Raw genomic sequence first — 14,593 nt, 5'->3', positions numbered from 1 at the left:
CTCTCTCTCTTGGAACTCGAACAAAAACCAAAATAACCAACATTTATATTCAGTATTTGCGTTTTTTATTGAAATAACTAAAACGAGAACGAAATGGCGGCGGATTTGGTTAACTGGTGTCCAAATCGAGTCCGCCATATCGGCGGCTATGAGCAGGCATCGCGGTTATATTTGGGGTATGTATATATAGTTTTGATATGGCTACGGATAATTTGGTCAAACAATTTAATCGCGGCTTACACTTAACAATTTAGCAATTATGCGGGGGAGAACTAAGATTGGCTTAATACATAAACTAAAACGGATCCGGTACGGCGTAAATGAATATATATATATAGTATAATCGAATTGAATATAAATATTAGCACATCATTATCAAAAGCGGAGACCGGGGGCCGGAGAACCTAAATTGGAAATCTGAAACCTGAAACCTGGAAATTATCGAATCCGATAAAATCTATATGCTCAGATCCTGTATATATCCTGAGCTTTATGAGTGGTGGCTGCTGCTGCTGAACCGGCAACCAATCAGCCACTCGCGTTATGTCCACTCGGAATAAGGGAAGCGATCCGAGATAGCACCAGCCGGTTTGCCGGTTCCCAAAGCACTGCACTCCGCGTCTGTCTGTCTCGTTTCGTTTCGTTTCCTATCGTTTAAGCAACTACACTTGGTTGGGTGCCGTTGACGGTCAAATTGATACCGTAACGGCCTTTTGGGGAGTCGTCCGCCGTCAGGCTGCGACTGCTTATAGTCCTGAGGAGGTCCTGAGATCCGATTCGTCTTTCAGATCCGGTCCAGAGGTAGCCCCAATATTGAATGTAGTCTCTCCGCTCCGAGTTGTGATGCATGGTGATGTCAAAAGCCCAAAATTGTGGCCGACCAGTGTGGAAATTTAGACCCATGGCGTCCAACCCTCGTAGAGTACGGCCAGGTTGTCCGGATTGGTGGCCTCGCGAATGGCATAGTCCACTTGCTCGGCGACGGTGCTGCGCTGGTTGCCGTCTGGGTCGCGCCCTTCTAGCTTCATCCGTATTTTCTTCCACACAGACACACCGTAGGCATTGCGCTTCTGCTCATGCAAGTTACTAGCACCTGCGATGAAAATACATTTAGAGAGTTTGGAAACACATCCTCTAGGGATCCATGGTCGGTTTTTCTTACCTTTGGTGTGTGTGAAAGTTTCGTAGGTGTCCGTTTCGGCTGCGTGTTGTACGAAATCGTCCATGCTCTTAAAGAACTCGTTCACCTCCTGGTTGGCCATCGTCAGGATGATCTGCAGCTGCTGCTGCCAGTTCTGCAGCATAGCAGGCTGCAGGATTCGACGCTCGGCGCATAGATCCTTGCGCAAATCTTGCAACCGCAGGAAGACGGCTTGCAGCAAGCGCTGGCAGTCGCGCAGATGACCACAAAGCAGCTGAACATCCGTGGGTACCATTTTACCCTGACCTTGTGCCTGTGCCTCCGAGCACAGGCTGCGTACATGGAAACGTGGCATATTGTCATGCAGACGCTGTGTACACGGAATAATGTAAAATTAGTAAGCCAAGATTTGGTCAACCACTTACTTGTGTCTCCTTTAGCAAGGTACAAATAAAACGATGCTTGCTCGTCTGCTCCCCTTCCAGTGCTGCAATCTCGCGCTGCACCTTGCAGGTTTGTTCCTCAAGCAATCCTTGCACATTTTCAAGCCAGTAAAGATCGATGGCACCTTCTGGATCCAATAGTTCGACGACAGACTGCTCCACGGCGCTTATCCTCGAGCTGCTCGCCTGCCATTGTCCGTGCGAAGCAAGCCATTGTTCCAAATTATTCACCTGTGCCAGCCCCTCCTCGCCTAAAGCTCCAGCATGCTGCTCAAGGCGGGACACGGCCTCGGCTCCATCAGCCAGCTGACGCACCACCGAAACATGGTTTATTATCCGCTGACTGTGACACTGCTCCGTGCGCAACAAGTTGTCTATATGATTTCGATTCCAATTACTCCTCTGAGTCTGCAACTGGTTAAGCTGCGTCTCCAGACCAATTTGTAACTGCTGCAGGGCATCCAGATTCCGGTCCAACTCTAGCCAACTTTCGCCAATGATATCGGCCAGCTTTAAACGGCTGACGATGTGATGGCCACAACGTAACTGATTTCCCAGTGCTTCCGCATAGGCCCAGTATTGGGCGGATGCCGCCAGGGTGTGCAGCTCCAATTGCTGATTGAGTAAAGATATTTCCGCTTGTTGTTGCTGCAGTCCCCCGTCCGATTGCAGGGAAACAAACAGGGCCTCGCACAGGTGATCTGCTTGAGCTGGATCCCCAAGAACTCCGCAATTCGCAGTGGGTCGGCATTGTGGACCAACTGCCGTGTAGAAGTTGCGTGCCAGGAGCGGCAGCAGGCCCGCTAGACTCTCCACCTGAAGGTGCTGTACTAGATCCACAACAGGTCGCACCATTTCGCGTACATCACAGGTTCTGCTGGATTCTAATGCCTCACTGACCAGGCCGAAAAAGCACTCGTCGTTCAGCTCCAAGTGGCATGATTTTAGTAGACCCAATTCCTGCCAGAGAAACTTGTTTAGATATGGCCAAAAACAAATACAAAATGTTTTACACCCACCATTAACTGCTGAGCCTGGGCATCATGGACATCCTCGAGCATCATCTTGACGCTTCTTACTAGCGTATCCAAAGCGGTGGAAGCTATCTGGAACTGCTCGTAGGCGGGCTGCAGGGTTAGAAGAAATCTGCGCTCTGCTGGGAACTCATCCGGCTGCTGCTCTTTCTCCAACGTTGCCTCCAGATACAGCTGACTTAGACTGGAGGCACTTAGATGACACAAAGCACTCAGCTGGCCAAGATTCGGTTGCAGCAAAAGTAATCTGTATATGCTGGCTGGCAGGTCGTACTCAAAGATCTGCTTTAAATGGGATAGTGCTGATAGAAAGCTTTCAATTTGAGTTAGATGGACGTCTTCCTGCTCGTTTATTGCCAAAACACCTTGGCACATAGAGCGCACCAGGTGGATGAAGTGCAGCTGATGCTGCAGCAATCCTTCGTCCTGGCTAGCTAACGCCACCTGTTCGTAGGCAGCAAATGCTCCGCCCGCACGATCCAAAGTACGAACTAAACTGGCCTTCAACAGCAACAGACTGCAGCCACTTTGGCCAATCATACCCAGCAGAGCAGGAGTGGGTGCACCGAGAGACAGAGCCTGCGACTGCTTGGCGGCATATCGCTGTGATGAATCATGCAACTGGCAACTAAGCCGCACCCAGGCGCCCTCCAAGGCATCAGCAACGCCGAGGACATCCGCCGTGCAGATAATCGAACTGGATGGCGAATTTGGATTTCTGGTGGCGTCTACGGAGCCTCCGTGTTGAATGTACGCTCCAAAGCTGTCGTGGAAACGTACGAACAGATTCTGACGATGGCTCTGTTCCGGGAAGAAATTCATAACGGCAGCATACTGTTGCAGATGCTCCGAGCTCTGCAAGGCCAATTCATCCAGCCGGCTCAGTACCTCATCCAACTGGCAGCGCATGGTGTCGAATCCGGTAAGCTGTAGAGCCTCCGAAAGAGCAGCAGATTCCCTGGCATTTTCGGTATTCGACTCCATTTGCAGTTGAACGAGCTGGGAATGCAGTTCGGCCAGATGATACGGCTGCAGGCACTGACCATAAGTACCAAGAAGGCACTGGACCTGAGCAAAGTCCGCCAAACGCTCCGAACTAAGCTTGGCCAACGCCTCCGAGTGACCACGGCGTACGGCATGACGCAGTGAGGCCGTGTTAAAGCTGTGACTCTTCATCGCCGTACCCAGGGATTTGATCTCTGCGATAAGAGCACTGCGCTGGTTTAATTCCACGAGCTCCTGCTCGGCCACCAGTTGCTTGGTCTGAGCTGCCTGCAGATTGCCCACCTCCTGCTGCATCTCCTCTAGCTGGAGTATCATGTCCATTCTGTCAAATCGGAAGTATAAATTACTTTCTGGAAATGAAGTAAGATGAAAATATAGATATCTTACTTATTGGTATCCCAGTACTTCTGCAGCAAGCCAAGTTTGCCCAAGAAGTGCTGACGTTTGGCATCCCAGTCGTGTGGCTTTCCCTTGTTCTTGTCCTTCTTGTGGCATTTAAGTTCTCCGGCACCTGGCCCACCACCTCCTGCTACTCTTCCTGCCGTCTGCTGGTGCTTGGCATTCAGGGATCGGCGCAGAGCCTGGGCATCATCGTTTATGGTCCAGTCCACTAGAGGATCATAGACAAAGGCCTCCAGCAGGGTAAGCAAGGTTTCACGCTCCTTACGCATCACTTTCAGTACGTATTCACAGCCCAATCGGAAGGAGCCCTGGCAAAGATGATGGTTTTAATGGTTAATGACGGTGGTCATATAGACATATCACAATCATAAATGGGACATTGGGGTCCATAAATGTGCGGCGGAACCGTTTCCATCTGTTGAACGGCGCACAGATATACGATTCGATATATTTGCAATGCTGATTTTATGGGAACCCAAACCAGAAACAGAAACCGAAACAGAAACAAACCCCAAACCATAACCATGTTCTACATATACGACCTCGACGGGCATCAAAGCTAATCGCTCTTTACAATTGTAGATTGGCCCGTAATTTATGTGATAAGCCATGTCCGCCTATGTATATATCTATATATATCTAGTTAGATATACACATTTAAGGTTCAGATTTAGCCCCCATTTATCCAATTGGTCATGCCATCCTCAGATGCATCTCCAACAAATCCCACATGGCTTGTCTCGATCCATAAGCCACGAGAACGCTGTGTGTCCAAAACCAAACAGGAAAAAGTGCATGGCTTATTGATACGAGTTTGTTAGATCTATATATATATATATATATATATATATATATATCATCTGTTGCCAGATATCAGATAAGAATCTATCACGGGCACCTTCACTTTCAACTGCATGTTAGGAGGTATTCCTTCGATTTCTATCCTGGGCTTATATGATATCTGATATCTGTAAACAGAAATATATTTGGCAACTATTCAGATTAATATACACTTTCTGAAATACAATTGCCTGCACTTGTGTAACCTTTTATCAGATTTTAAAACGGAGGTCTAATCAATACCAATCCATCTATACTTTTGATAATATTTTATTGTTTAATATTAGGTATACCTTACACCTGATAGTTGTAGTGATAGCACTAACGTTAGATCATCTACCTGACTTATACTATAAGTATAAAGGAGACCACCCCATGGATCCCTCTAGAAATTTGACCTTAATCGAAGATGTATCTGCGAACCGAAAGTACTACGTATTCCAGTACTGCCCCTGGCAGTTTTTATCGTTCTATTTTGGTCTGCCTAGTTGGGCTAATCTGCTAAAACCCCCAGCGATCTGTTGGGCCATGAATTGGGACCGGGAGCCCGGACACTCCAAATGCCCTGGGGCAGTGGGTGGTTGGAGTGGTTGGTTCGGTTGGTCGTTATATGGACGATTGGGCCTGCAGGGCACGGGCCAAAGTGGCGGGCTTATCGACGGATTGCGGTTCTCACGGTGGATCTGGCCTCGTTATCAGTTAACTGACGGTGACGATGTCGTAGAGCCACCAGCGAAACGTAAACAAACGACGCCCACGGTTCCAACCGTACACGACTTCAATCTGAATCCGAATCGATACGAAGTCCTGGCCAAAAACTGCACAGTTCCACAGCTCCCACGGGTGCCAGAAAGTTCATCACTGGCGGCGCGAACACTTCGTTTTCCGTCGTGTGTCATGTCATTTTCCAGTAGCTCATCTCCCGTCTGGGATTATCGGAGCTCTCCGGGGCCGCTAAGTGTCCCCATCCTGTGGTCACGACAAAACGCCACGGAAACGCCAATGGAACTAAGCCTTCAGACGACGAGCCTGGGCCCCGGTCATCTCCTATGGCTGGCTATTAACGCTTTCCTGTTTGTCCTTATACTGGGCGGCAATATCCTGACCATTGTGGCGGTGCGCACCTGTCGCCACTTGCGGTCAGTCATCTCTAACCTGTTCATCCTCTCCCTGGCCGTTTCTGATTTCTGCGTAGGATTGGCTCTGCCCTATCACCTGGTTTTCTACATGGGCTCTGACATTGGCGGCATGAAAGGTCCCTGCCTGTTGCGCTTTTTTCTACTCATCTGCGCCTGCTGCGTTTCCATGCTGACTCTGATCTCCATTGCGGTGGATCGGTACATAGCCGTGGTTTATGCCTTGCACTACAGAAGGTAAGATGGTCACTAATATAAGTCATCTTTGGGTATTCCAGGGAATATTTATTGATATTCTGGTTTCACTAATTAATTTCCTTAAACCCAAAACAATATATTTATAATATAATCGAAAAAGGTAGTACCTAGGTAGCAATAGAAAACCAAGGTGAGTCTTTATCTTAGCTGTGCGTCTTGTTTTGACTAAGTTATAGTTTTTCTGTCAGAAATCATAATCCAGATTTTTGTCTCCATAATAATCAGATTTCTTCCCACAAAAAAGTCAAAAATGATACGAATACAGAATGCCATACACCGATGAACTTGTAATTAAAATTCTAACAAAACTGCATTCACAGTTTATAAAGTAAAAATTTAGTAATTTTTCGGAAAGTTTTTGAGGGTAACCCCTGATCTAAAATGCAAAATTTGGTTTGGCTCGATTTTCTCCTCAAAATGACAGTAGTTTTCTCATAACTAAGCCAATAATGGCCCAAATATGGAATGGTAATTAAAAAGTGAAATTATTGGCCCAAATCTATATCTTGGCTGTCGTCAATAAAACCCTGATTTTCCAATTAATTCTTCCACAGATACATGACTCGAAGGGTGGCCTATAGCATCATCGTTTGTAATTGGTGCCTGGGTGCTTTGGTGGCTCTGATGCCTGTGTTCTGGAATAGATGGCCCGAGGCCCAGGCTTGCGAATTCGACGAAGTCCTTTCGCCCGGTTACATAGCCGGGGTGATTACGCCAGGCTTTGTGATCATCTGGATCTGTATGCTACTTGTTTACTGGCGGATAATGCGCGAGGCTTCCAAGCAGGCACAGAGGTTGCGACAGTCCGTTGTCTACAACACGGATGAGGCCACTACTATGAGGAGTCTGCTACTACATCCGGACTGGAAGAGTGTACAGATTGTGGTCTTCATAATGGGCTGCTTCACCCTATGCTGGCTGCCATATTTTTGTGTGGCCATTGCTCAGTTGTTCAGCATTTGCCGGAGCAGCTCGATGATCTACAAAGCCACATTTTCGCTGGCCATCACCAACTCTGCCCTGAATCCGATCATTTACTCGTGGAAGAACTCTGGCTTCCGTCGAGCCTTTGCCCAAACCCTCTGCTGCCGGACAGCGAGACAGTGTGAGGAGCAGTTGCCGGCGGACAGCAAGCACCGCATGGAGGCCACCTCTTCATCCACGGGCTACCAGCAGGAGATCAAACCGAAGACCACACAGTGATTACCGAAAAGGGATAATTTTCAATCTCTATTCATTGTTCTGGTAAAATTATGTGGATTTGATAGCAATTAAAGTCGACATTATCGTTAAGAGAAGAACTTTTCTAAATCTCCAATCAAAATTTTCAGGATCAAATATTAAACTTACTGGATATGGTACTTCTTAAAAATATCAGGATAAGTATTAACTTACCTCTATTCCGGTTATTCCCATTGCATGCACCAGGTTCTGGGTGAGACGGAAGGGCACCTTCTCGGGGATACGAAGGGTACGTCCCTTTTCGAAGCAAACGTTGTAGTCGATGTGCACGATATCGCCACTTCCCAAGTTGATAAGAACATTGTCCAAATGACGATCGCCCAGTCCAATGACATAGCCAATCATCGACATAACAGACATGCAGCGGGCATACCGACGTACCGATTGCCGCCACTCCGCGGAATTTCCCGCCTGGCACCACAGTTCCCGGGCGAGCAGATCTCCGGGGGTTTCCTGAGATAACTCTGCGAGCACCTGGCGAAGGGCGGAGATTGGCCACTGTCGTCGTGGATCGCTAACCTGTAGATTGTGCTTAGCTAGTAGGGGCGAAAGTTTGCTGTAGAATAAATCCGTAAAACGTCGCGTGGCGTTGGCACCAGCTCCAGTTTTTCCAGTGACCTGTGGCTGCCTCTGTTGCCACTTCTTGTAGAGTGCAAAGAGAGGTGTGACCCCGTCGACCCAGCTAATCAGTCCCGATTGCGGTCCCAACGGAATCACCGAATAGTGATGGGCACGATAGCAGCCATTGCCAGGCGCATCACTTCTACAGGCCATGATGGCATTCGAGATGGACAGGAACTGCATGATTCGCTCGTCTAGATGGAGATCCTCCATGCCCTTAAACAGGAACGTATAGCGCTGGCCATTGCTGCCATAGAAGGCAACCTTTTTGGGTTTCGTCTTGGTGGGCAACACGCACACTGATCCCTCGACGCTCTCGATGTAGACCTGATCCTGATCCGACCCATGGGCATCCAGACCCGGCATGGAGATGCGCATTCTTCCAATGCCACACAGCACCGGACTCAGGGTCTGCATCTTGAGGGTGCTGCCCGTGCCCCTTATCATGTTCGCCTGCAGGATGTGGTACAGCTGCTTCAGTTTGTCCCACGCTTCCGGATAACGACGTGTGCGTAATGCGTCCACAGTGGCCCGTATAGGTGCATCAAAACGCTTCCGGAAACTCCTCTCATAGGTGGTTTCCGCCGGACGAGCTGTGAGCGCGGCCAGGGCCTCGAGATCCGCCAGCAATTGCGGTCGCCAGACATTGAAGCGGTTATTCTTGCCCTCATGATCGTCCGGGCGGAATTCGGTGGCTAGTGCACTCACCCGACTCACATACGTGTTGTAAATGTGAGCTAGCGAATGAATCCAGTACTCGTCCCATAGCAAGCACACGCGTCGCAGCTCCTTAACCATTAGTTGGACATGCTGCACTGCCTCTGGAGCCTGTTTCGAGAGTTCTCCTAACAAATAGCCATAGCAGCAGGCATCCTCCGTAGTTGGGGGGGTTGTCACCGGCGGAGCTGCGGCATCCTGTTGTTCCCTGTTCGCACCCACAACCGCTGGGAAGATCACCAGCTGGGGGCGACTCTCCGCTAGGCGACAGAGCAGATCACAAACACTCTTCCTCACATACGGTTCATGGTGATTCAGCCGGCTGAATAGCTGCGGAATGATCACCTTCCAGGGGGCAATGGGCGTGGTGTGCAGTCCTTGTTCCAAAACTTCCTGCAGACCGCTGGCATGTTTCACAATGAGACGAAGAAGTCGCAGCGTCGTTGTTACTAGGTTGCTGTCGTCTACATGGAAACGTTCTCGCTGCTGTACGACTCCATTTCCTCCTGTACTTTCCGAACCGGAACTACCTTTTAAGCTGAGGTACTGGAAGTAAGAACGCGCTGCATCCTTGTAGTAATCATAGGTGTTAGCTATGGCCCGTCGCCAAATCTGTAAGATGGTATCCAGAACTTCTGGTGGCTTATCCGCCAGCAAACTCAGTCGGCGCAGACAGTTCTTGGCCGCCTCATCGTCCCGGGCACGCGCCACCTCTGGACACACCTCAACACAGTTCGCCGGCGGTTGTTCCATACTAAGCGCCTGCAGGAGCTCATTCAACTGATCGTTATCCAGAGGCTGAGTAATATCTAGCGCTTGACTGAGAGCCGTCCCATCCGCCTGGGTTAGGACACAGGCACTGTCCACGATCTTCTTGCCCCAGCGATAACACCAGTTGCCGTAGGCTATCAGTGCTTCCTCGCAATTAGGGCGCTTCTTTAGGCTTGCGTGAACAAGGCGAGCAACCAGGCGCTCCGCTTGGGGAATGACCAGCGGTTGGGTGGAGCCACAGGTCAATGGACATTCGGGCAGCTGGTCCATCAACTGAATCAAAACAGGCGACTGATTGGTGTTTAAACCATTGCAAGTCCTGGTGGCTATCCAATCGGAGAGGTGTAGCAAAAGGTCCGCACCCACGTCTGGCTGTTGGCTGCTTTTCTGAATATTCAGGCATAGGGAAGCGCACACATCAATCGAAGAACTTAAATCGCCGCACTGCGTCTGCTGTTGCTGCTGCTGAAGATGTAGGCACTTGACCAGCTCACTATAACCGCGTAGCAATTCCGGATTATCCAACTGTACTCCTTGTTCTAATGAAAACTGACCGGCTATATCATCCAGTGGTTGACCAAAGAACTGTGCGAGCATCGTCTCCGAAAGCTGAAGATTTCCTTCTTCGCGAGCAGCGGCAGCTGCTTCTAAGCAAAGCGTTTCCCAACTGCCCGGCACGCAATGCTGACGAAGCAACTGTGTCCATGCTAAACAACGCATCAAAATGACACTGGAGATGGGATTTGATCGGCTTTGACATTTATTTGAGGACAAGGGAAGCAGCGACAACTCCTGACCGCCGCTAACACCTTGAACTATATGTCGCAGCAGAGTCAGCTCTTTGCAAGATCTCTGATCAAAGCTGGGGTTCAGCAGGCTGTCTCGCCATTGGTTATCTAGTAAGTTCCTCGCCTGATCAGGCAGGCAACGGTCTTCCAATAGCTTCTGCAGTACAATATCCTCTGTTCTTTGGCGCACATGAACGGATGAGAAGCTGGCACGTCCAGCTATGACACTAGTTGATCCAGATTCTTCCCAGTCGCTGGGCCAAAGACTTAGTTGCTGCAGGGCTCCTCCGAACTCGTCCATGGAGGCGTATGATTCTTCACCTTTGGCTAGGAGGCGTTCCAGTGCACTTACCTCTACATTGCTACGCTGCAGGAAGGGATTTAGTTCTCTGTCCTCCGGTCGCGTCAGTTGCTGCTGCTTCAACTCTACCAGCTGCGACCACTGACCCAAGTCCTGCAAGCACTGCATCATTTGAGACACCACAAACTGTCGAGTGTGCGGCTCCAGTTCGGGTTGATGCTCTTCGTCGGCTAGAACACTCCTGTAGCCTGCAAGTGCGGCTTCTCGTTTTCCGGCCGCTTGATCTGCCGCGTACAACAGCCACTGGTATGACTTACTGCTCTTGGTTCGAGCCCACAGGCACAGGCCTCGCAAGGAGTCCGCCTCCTGGCAAGTAACCCAAGCCCAGGCCATATAAACGATAGCTTGGTTGTAGGTGGCATCTTGCGTTTTCTGGGTGAGCAGAATTTGCTATAAAGGGCAAACAGAAGAAGAGACTAAGTTGACAATGGAAATGAATGATTGCGGAGGTGGCTCACCTGGGCATATCGGATAACTAGTTCCGGCTGCTGCACATGCATGGCGATGATGACCACACCAATCCGAATGCGATTAAACCAGGACTGGCAGGTAGGGTTGTTTAATCGGAAGAAGGCTGCCACTGGTTTTTCTGGCGGACGCAAGGCAAAGGCGCTACCTTCGGCGGCATTGTAGATGAGCTTCTCCAGTGCATCGAGAAAGCCCAGGAGCAGACTTAGATTTCCCTGCATATTCAGGAGTTCCTCTAACGACAGAGTGTCCAGTGCGGAGCGCTCCATTTCCTTGGCACATCCACTCAACAATCTGGCGTGCCTCATGATGATGGCCTCGAATCCGAGAAAGGTTTCCTGGGGCTTTCCAAGTGTTGTACGGAGTCGCTGATCAACACAGTACCTTGCTGCTTCGAACTGCAACCAAGCGGTGGCTAATCTCTGGCAGCGCTTTGTGCACTGCGACAGCTTCTCATGTCGCTCATCCTGTGGAGCTACTTGACAGCTACGCACAAAAAGCTCCCGCAGGCTATTGATTAGCAATTCTTGCTCGGGTTTCTGCAGCCTCTCAAAGAAGTCACGGAAGACGGTGTCGTGTACCGCACTGCACTGACTCATCCTCTGCTGCCAAACGCATACACGTCTACTCGCCATCCCGGATATTGATGATTCACCTTCGGTGAGGGTAAAGTGCAGTGGCAACTGAGCGTAGATCTGGACATATGGTGTATGGCCATTCGGGGAGAGCACTTGCAGCTGTTGAAGTGCCGTATCACGGTACAGGATCAGAAGCTCTGGAAGACAACGAAGCCTTTCTGGGCCATAGTCCAACACGGTTTGAATGCAGGCAGCACTTTCCAACGGCGTACATTTTGAGGCGGTGGCCGCAATGTTCCGGCAAATGCCCAGGAAGTTCTCTTGCTCCATGAGAAGATTAGCCTTCTCGCGGCATTCGCTCAAGAGCATCTGTGTCCACTGCAACAGTATCCTTAGATTTTGGGGCGCAAGCTGGCTAGCGTGTGCCAAAGCCGAATCCAAGAAGCGAAGGATGCTTGCGAAGCTGTTTGCCGTAGGCGAAGTATTTTCCGCCGCCATCTCCTCGTCACGCAGCAAACTAGAGTTGGTGCGAAAGTTATGATTCGCCTGACAGTGTACCACAAGCAAACCCAAAATGGCTTGATGGGCGGCAGGATATCGACTCCAGAGCGTCAATTCGTGGGCTTTGCAGTTTGTGAGGAGCAACTCGAGAATCGAGGGTTTACATGCGTACATGCCAATAATTGATGATGTCTGTTTGGCCAAAGCAGCTAGGGCCGACAAATGGAAAACGAGAAGCACGCCCGCCTCTCTGCCTCTTCTTTCAGACTCTTCCGTTGCAGGTAAAGTGGACAGCAGTTGTTGCAAGCAAGCGTCGATATCGTCCACAAGATATTTGTACGCTTGCTGCAGGAGGGGTACATTACGGATGAGCAGTGTCTCCTGACAGGTGCGAAGTAGAAGCTTGTAAGCAATACCTCCCGGTGTCTGGCGCCTTAGCTCTGCTAGGTAAGGACTAAACTGGAAGATCAAGTGTACCAGGCTGGGTGGCAGACGAGCCCGCAACCTCCTCACTGTACAGAGCAGCAAATATAAGACACTCTGCCTCTGGACCTCCCTAAGACAAAGTATCTGCTCTATCTGTATAAGCAATAGCTGCTCCAAAGTATTCGGTTCCAGGCCGCTGAAGTTGTTCAGCAGGCAGATGCAGAGCAGCTCGTTAATGTGGACCAAAGCATCCGTATCCAAATGCAACTTTAGATGGGGCATTATTTTAGTTAGATGATCCACTGCCATCTGGACAATGCACTCACAGGTGGGCATGCCTACGAATATGTGCATTCGGGCCAGGCATTTCAGCAGCGTGTTGAAGGCGCCAACGAAAGCGCCTACACGTTCTGCCGTTGCCGCCGGATCCTCCTCCTCAAGCGTGGTGATGTCCTCCACGAACTGGGCCAACAGGCCATAGCTAAAATCAATTTGTTTGCTGAAAAATGGCGTCAACTGTTCCAGCACTTGGGCACAGTGGGCCTTTAGCTGCCTGGGCTGCCCCGACTCCAGCTGCCAGCCGATGACAATGTCGACCACGTCGGTAAAATGACACTCGAAGACGTCCCCATAAATGGCTGAGAACTGCACAAGCGTGTTGCTGACGCCGGCGAAGCTCTCGGCGTTTTCGGCATTTTCCAGAAAGTCCTTTAACATCAGCATGATCTTTTCGGCGTACAGATGCAGCTCGCATTTGGTGTCGCAGCTGCATTTAAAGTGGGATGTGTTACAAACAATAAATAAAGTGGGGAGGCAATAGGTCACCTCAAAGTGGTGCGCAGAGCCACAATTAGATACTTCTGCATCCGCTTGGTGCTCCTGTAGTTCTTCACGATAAACTCCTCATATATGGGATACGACTTGCGGTTGATGTACCCAATCAATCCCAGAGTCTTGCTGCACTCCTCTAGAACTGGAGGCGAGCATTGTTTGTAGAGGGTTAGAATGTTTTCCAGGATCCACACGAAGGAACAGGACATATAGCCCATGTTGATGGGTGTGCGCACAGCCTGATCAAGTTTGCCGCACAATTCCAAAGCCACAGCGGGATTGGTCTCGTTGATAAGCCTTCGAATGATTTTAGACAAGCGCAGATCCTCGCCATTAGCCGAGAGGTTGACCGGATCGCCTGCTTAAATCGAATGAAGTGTTGGAAGCATTGTCAATGTCGAGACAGCGGACTTACCTTTGCACTGGTAGGACTTTCGGTGATTCTGGACTGCCTTGCCCAGTTCATGGTTCATGTTGCGCAGCAGCAGTGTGTTGGCGAACGCCTGCGCAGCCTCGTGCGACTTTTTCCCGCCCGGTGACCACATGGACTCACTGCCTCCGGATCCGGAGGCACTGCCACTTGCACTTCCACTCCCGCTGCTGCCCTCGTTACCGCTGCCACCGTGATTTCCATTGTTGTTCCGCAGAACGCGGTCGATCTCCGCGTGGAACGCAGAGGACGCCTCCTCTTCGGTCCCAGTCCCATTGAAATTGTCCGGCTGGAGCGCGTTTTTCATTGAAGCAATAGGCGGCGCTAGCGCAGACATCAAATCGCCTCGAATATCCTCATTAATTACGGTTCGACGAGAAACACTAAGTTTAGTTTATACTAATTTTTTTTTTGTTCCAACGTCAGTTAGTGGTGGGCCAATCACTATCGATACAACAGCTGTCATGGGCGCTCTACGGACCATCGATGTCCCGGAGAAAGAATTTCCTTTGAAGTGTTATTTGCAACGCCTACTTTCCAAAATACTTAATGTCCTTTTCAGTCATGGAAATAATAGAATGACAGGAACACTGACAGATA

General features: G+C 49.9%; 2 protein-coding genes across 3 annotated transcripts; one reads left to right on the top strand and one right to left on the bottom strand.

The window, feature by feature from the left end:
• Positions 1 to 42: 42 nt before the first annotated feature.
• On the bottom strand, positions 43 to 14,423 carry LOC108103686 (serine/threonine-protein kinase Smg1). 2 transcript variants are annotated; one of them, XM_017209275.1, is made up of 9 exons: positions 13,979 to 14,423; positions 13,558 to 13,924; positions 11,218 to 13,498; positions 7,655 to 11,149; positions 4,011 to 4,333; positions 2,604 to 3,945; positions 1,567 to 2,544; positions 1,163 to 1,511; positions 43 to 1,093 (listed from the first exon to the last, which is right to left on the bottom strand). In XM_017209275.1, the coding sequence occupies exons 1-9, from the start codon at positions 14,328 to 14,330 to the stop codon at positions 894 to 896; spliced, it is 9,687 nt and encodes a 3,228-aa protein (XP_017064764.1). In that variant the 5' UTR covers positions 14,331 to 14,423; the 3' UTR covers positions 43 to 893. The 2 variants fall into 2 exon arrangements, with proteins under 2 accessions (XP_017064764.1, XP_017064765.1); XM_017209276.1 differs by having other exon boundaries at positions 13,558 to 13,921.
• Positions 5,763 to 7,631, top strand: LOC108103687 (histamine H2 receptor). The gene is made up of 2 exons (XM_017209277.1): positions 5,763 to 6,238; positions 6,814 to 7,631. Exons 1-2 carry the CDS (start codon positions 5,763 to 5,765, stop codon positions 7,460 to 7,462), a joined length of 1,125 nt encoding a protein of 374 aa, XP_017064766.1. The 3' UTR covers positions 7,463 to 7,631.
• Positions 14,424 to 14,593: the final 170 nt, after the last annotated feature.

Source organism: Drosophila eugracilis, unplaced genomic scaffold (genome assembly GCF_018153835.1).
Source record: "Drosophila eugracilis isolate 14026-0451.02 unplaced genomic scaffold, ASM1815383v1 contig_2167, whole genome shotgun sequence".
Taxonomy (NCBI): domain Eukaryota; kingdom Metazoa; phylum Arthropoda; class Insecta; order Diptera; family Drosophilidae; genus Drosophila; species Drosophila eugracilis.
This window is presented reverse-complemented; position numbering and strand designations above follow the sequence as displayed.

Coding starts and splice junctions, on each gene's coding strand:
- LOC108103686 (XM_017209275.1), bottom strand. CDS start 14,330: ATGTCTGCGCTAGCGCCGCCTATTGCTTCAATGAAAAACGCGCTCCAG. Junction 11,150..11,217: donor TAGTTATCCGATATGCCCAG/GTGAGCCACCTC, acceptor TGCCCTTTATAG/CAAATTCTGCTCACCCAGAA. Junction 1,094..1,162: donor AACTTTCACACACACCAAAG/GTAAGAAAAACC, acceptor TTTTCATCGCAG/GTGCTAGTAACTTGCATGAG.
- LOC108103687 (XM_017209277.1), top strand. CDS start 5,763: ATGTCATTTTCCAGTAGCTCATCTCCCGTCTGGGATTATCGGAGCTCT. Junction 6,239..6,813: donor TATGCCTTGCACTACAGAAG/GTAAGATGGTCA, acceptor ATTCTTCCACAG/ATACATGACTCGAAGGGTGG.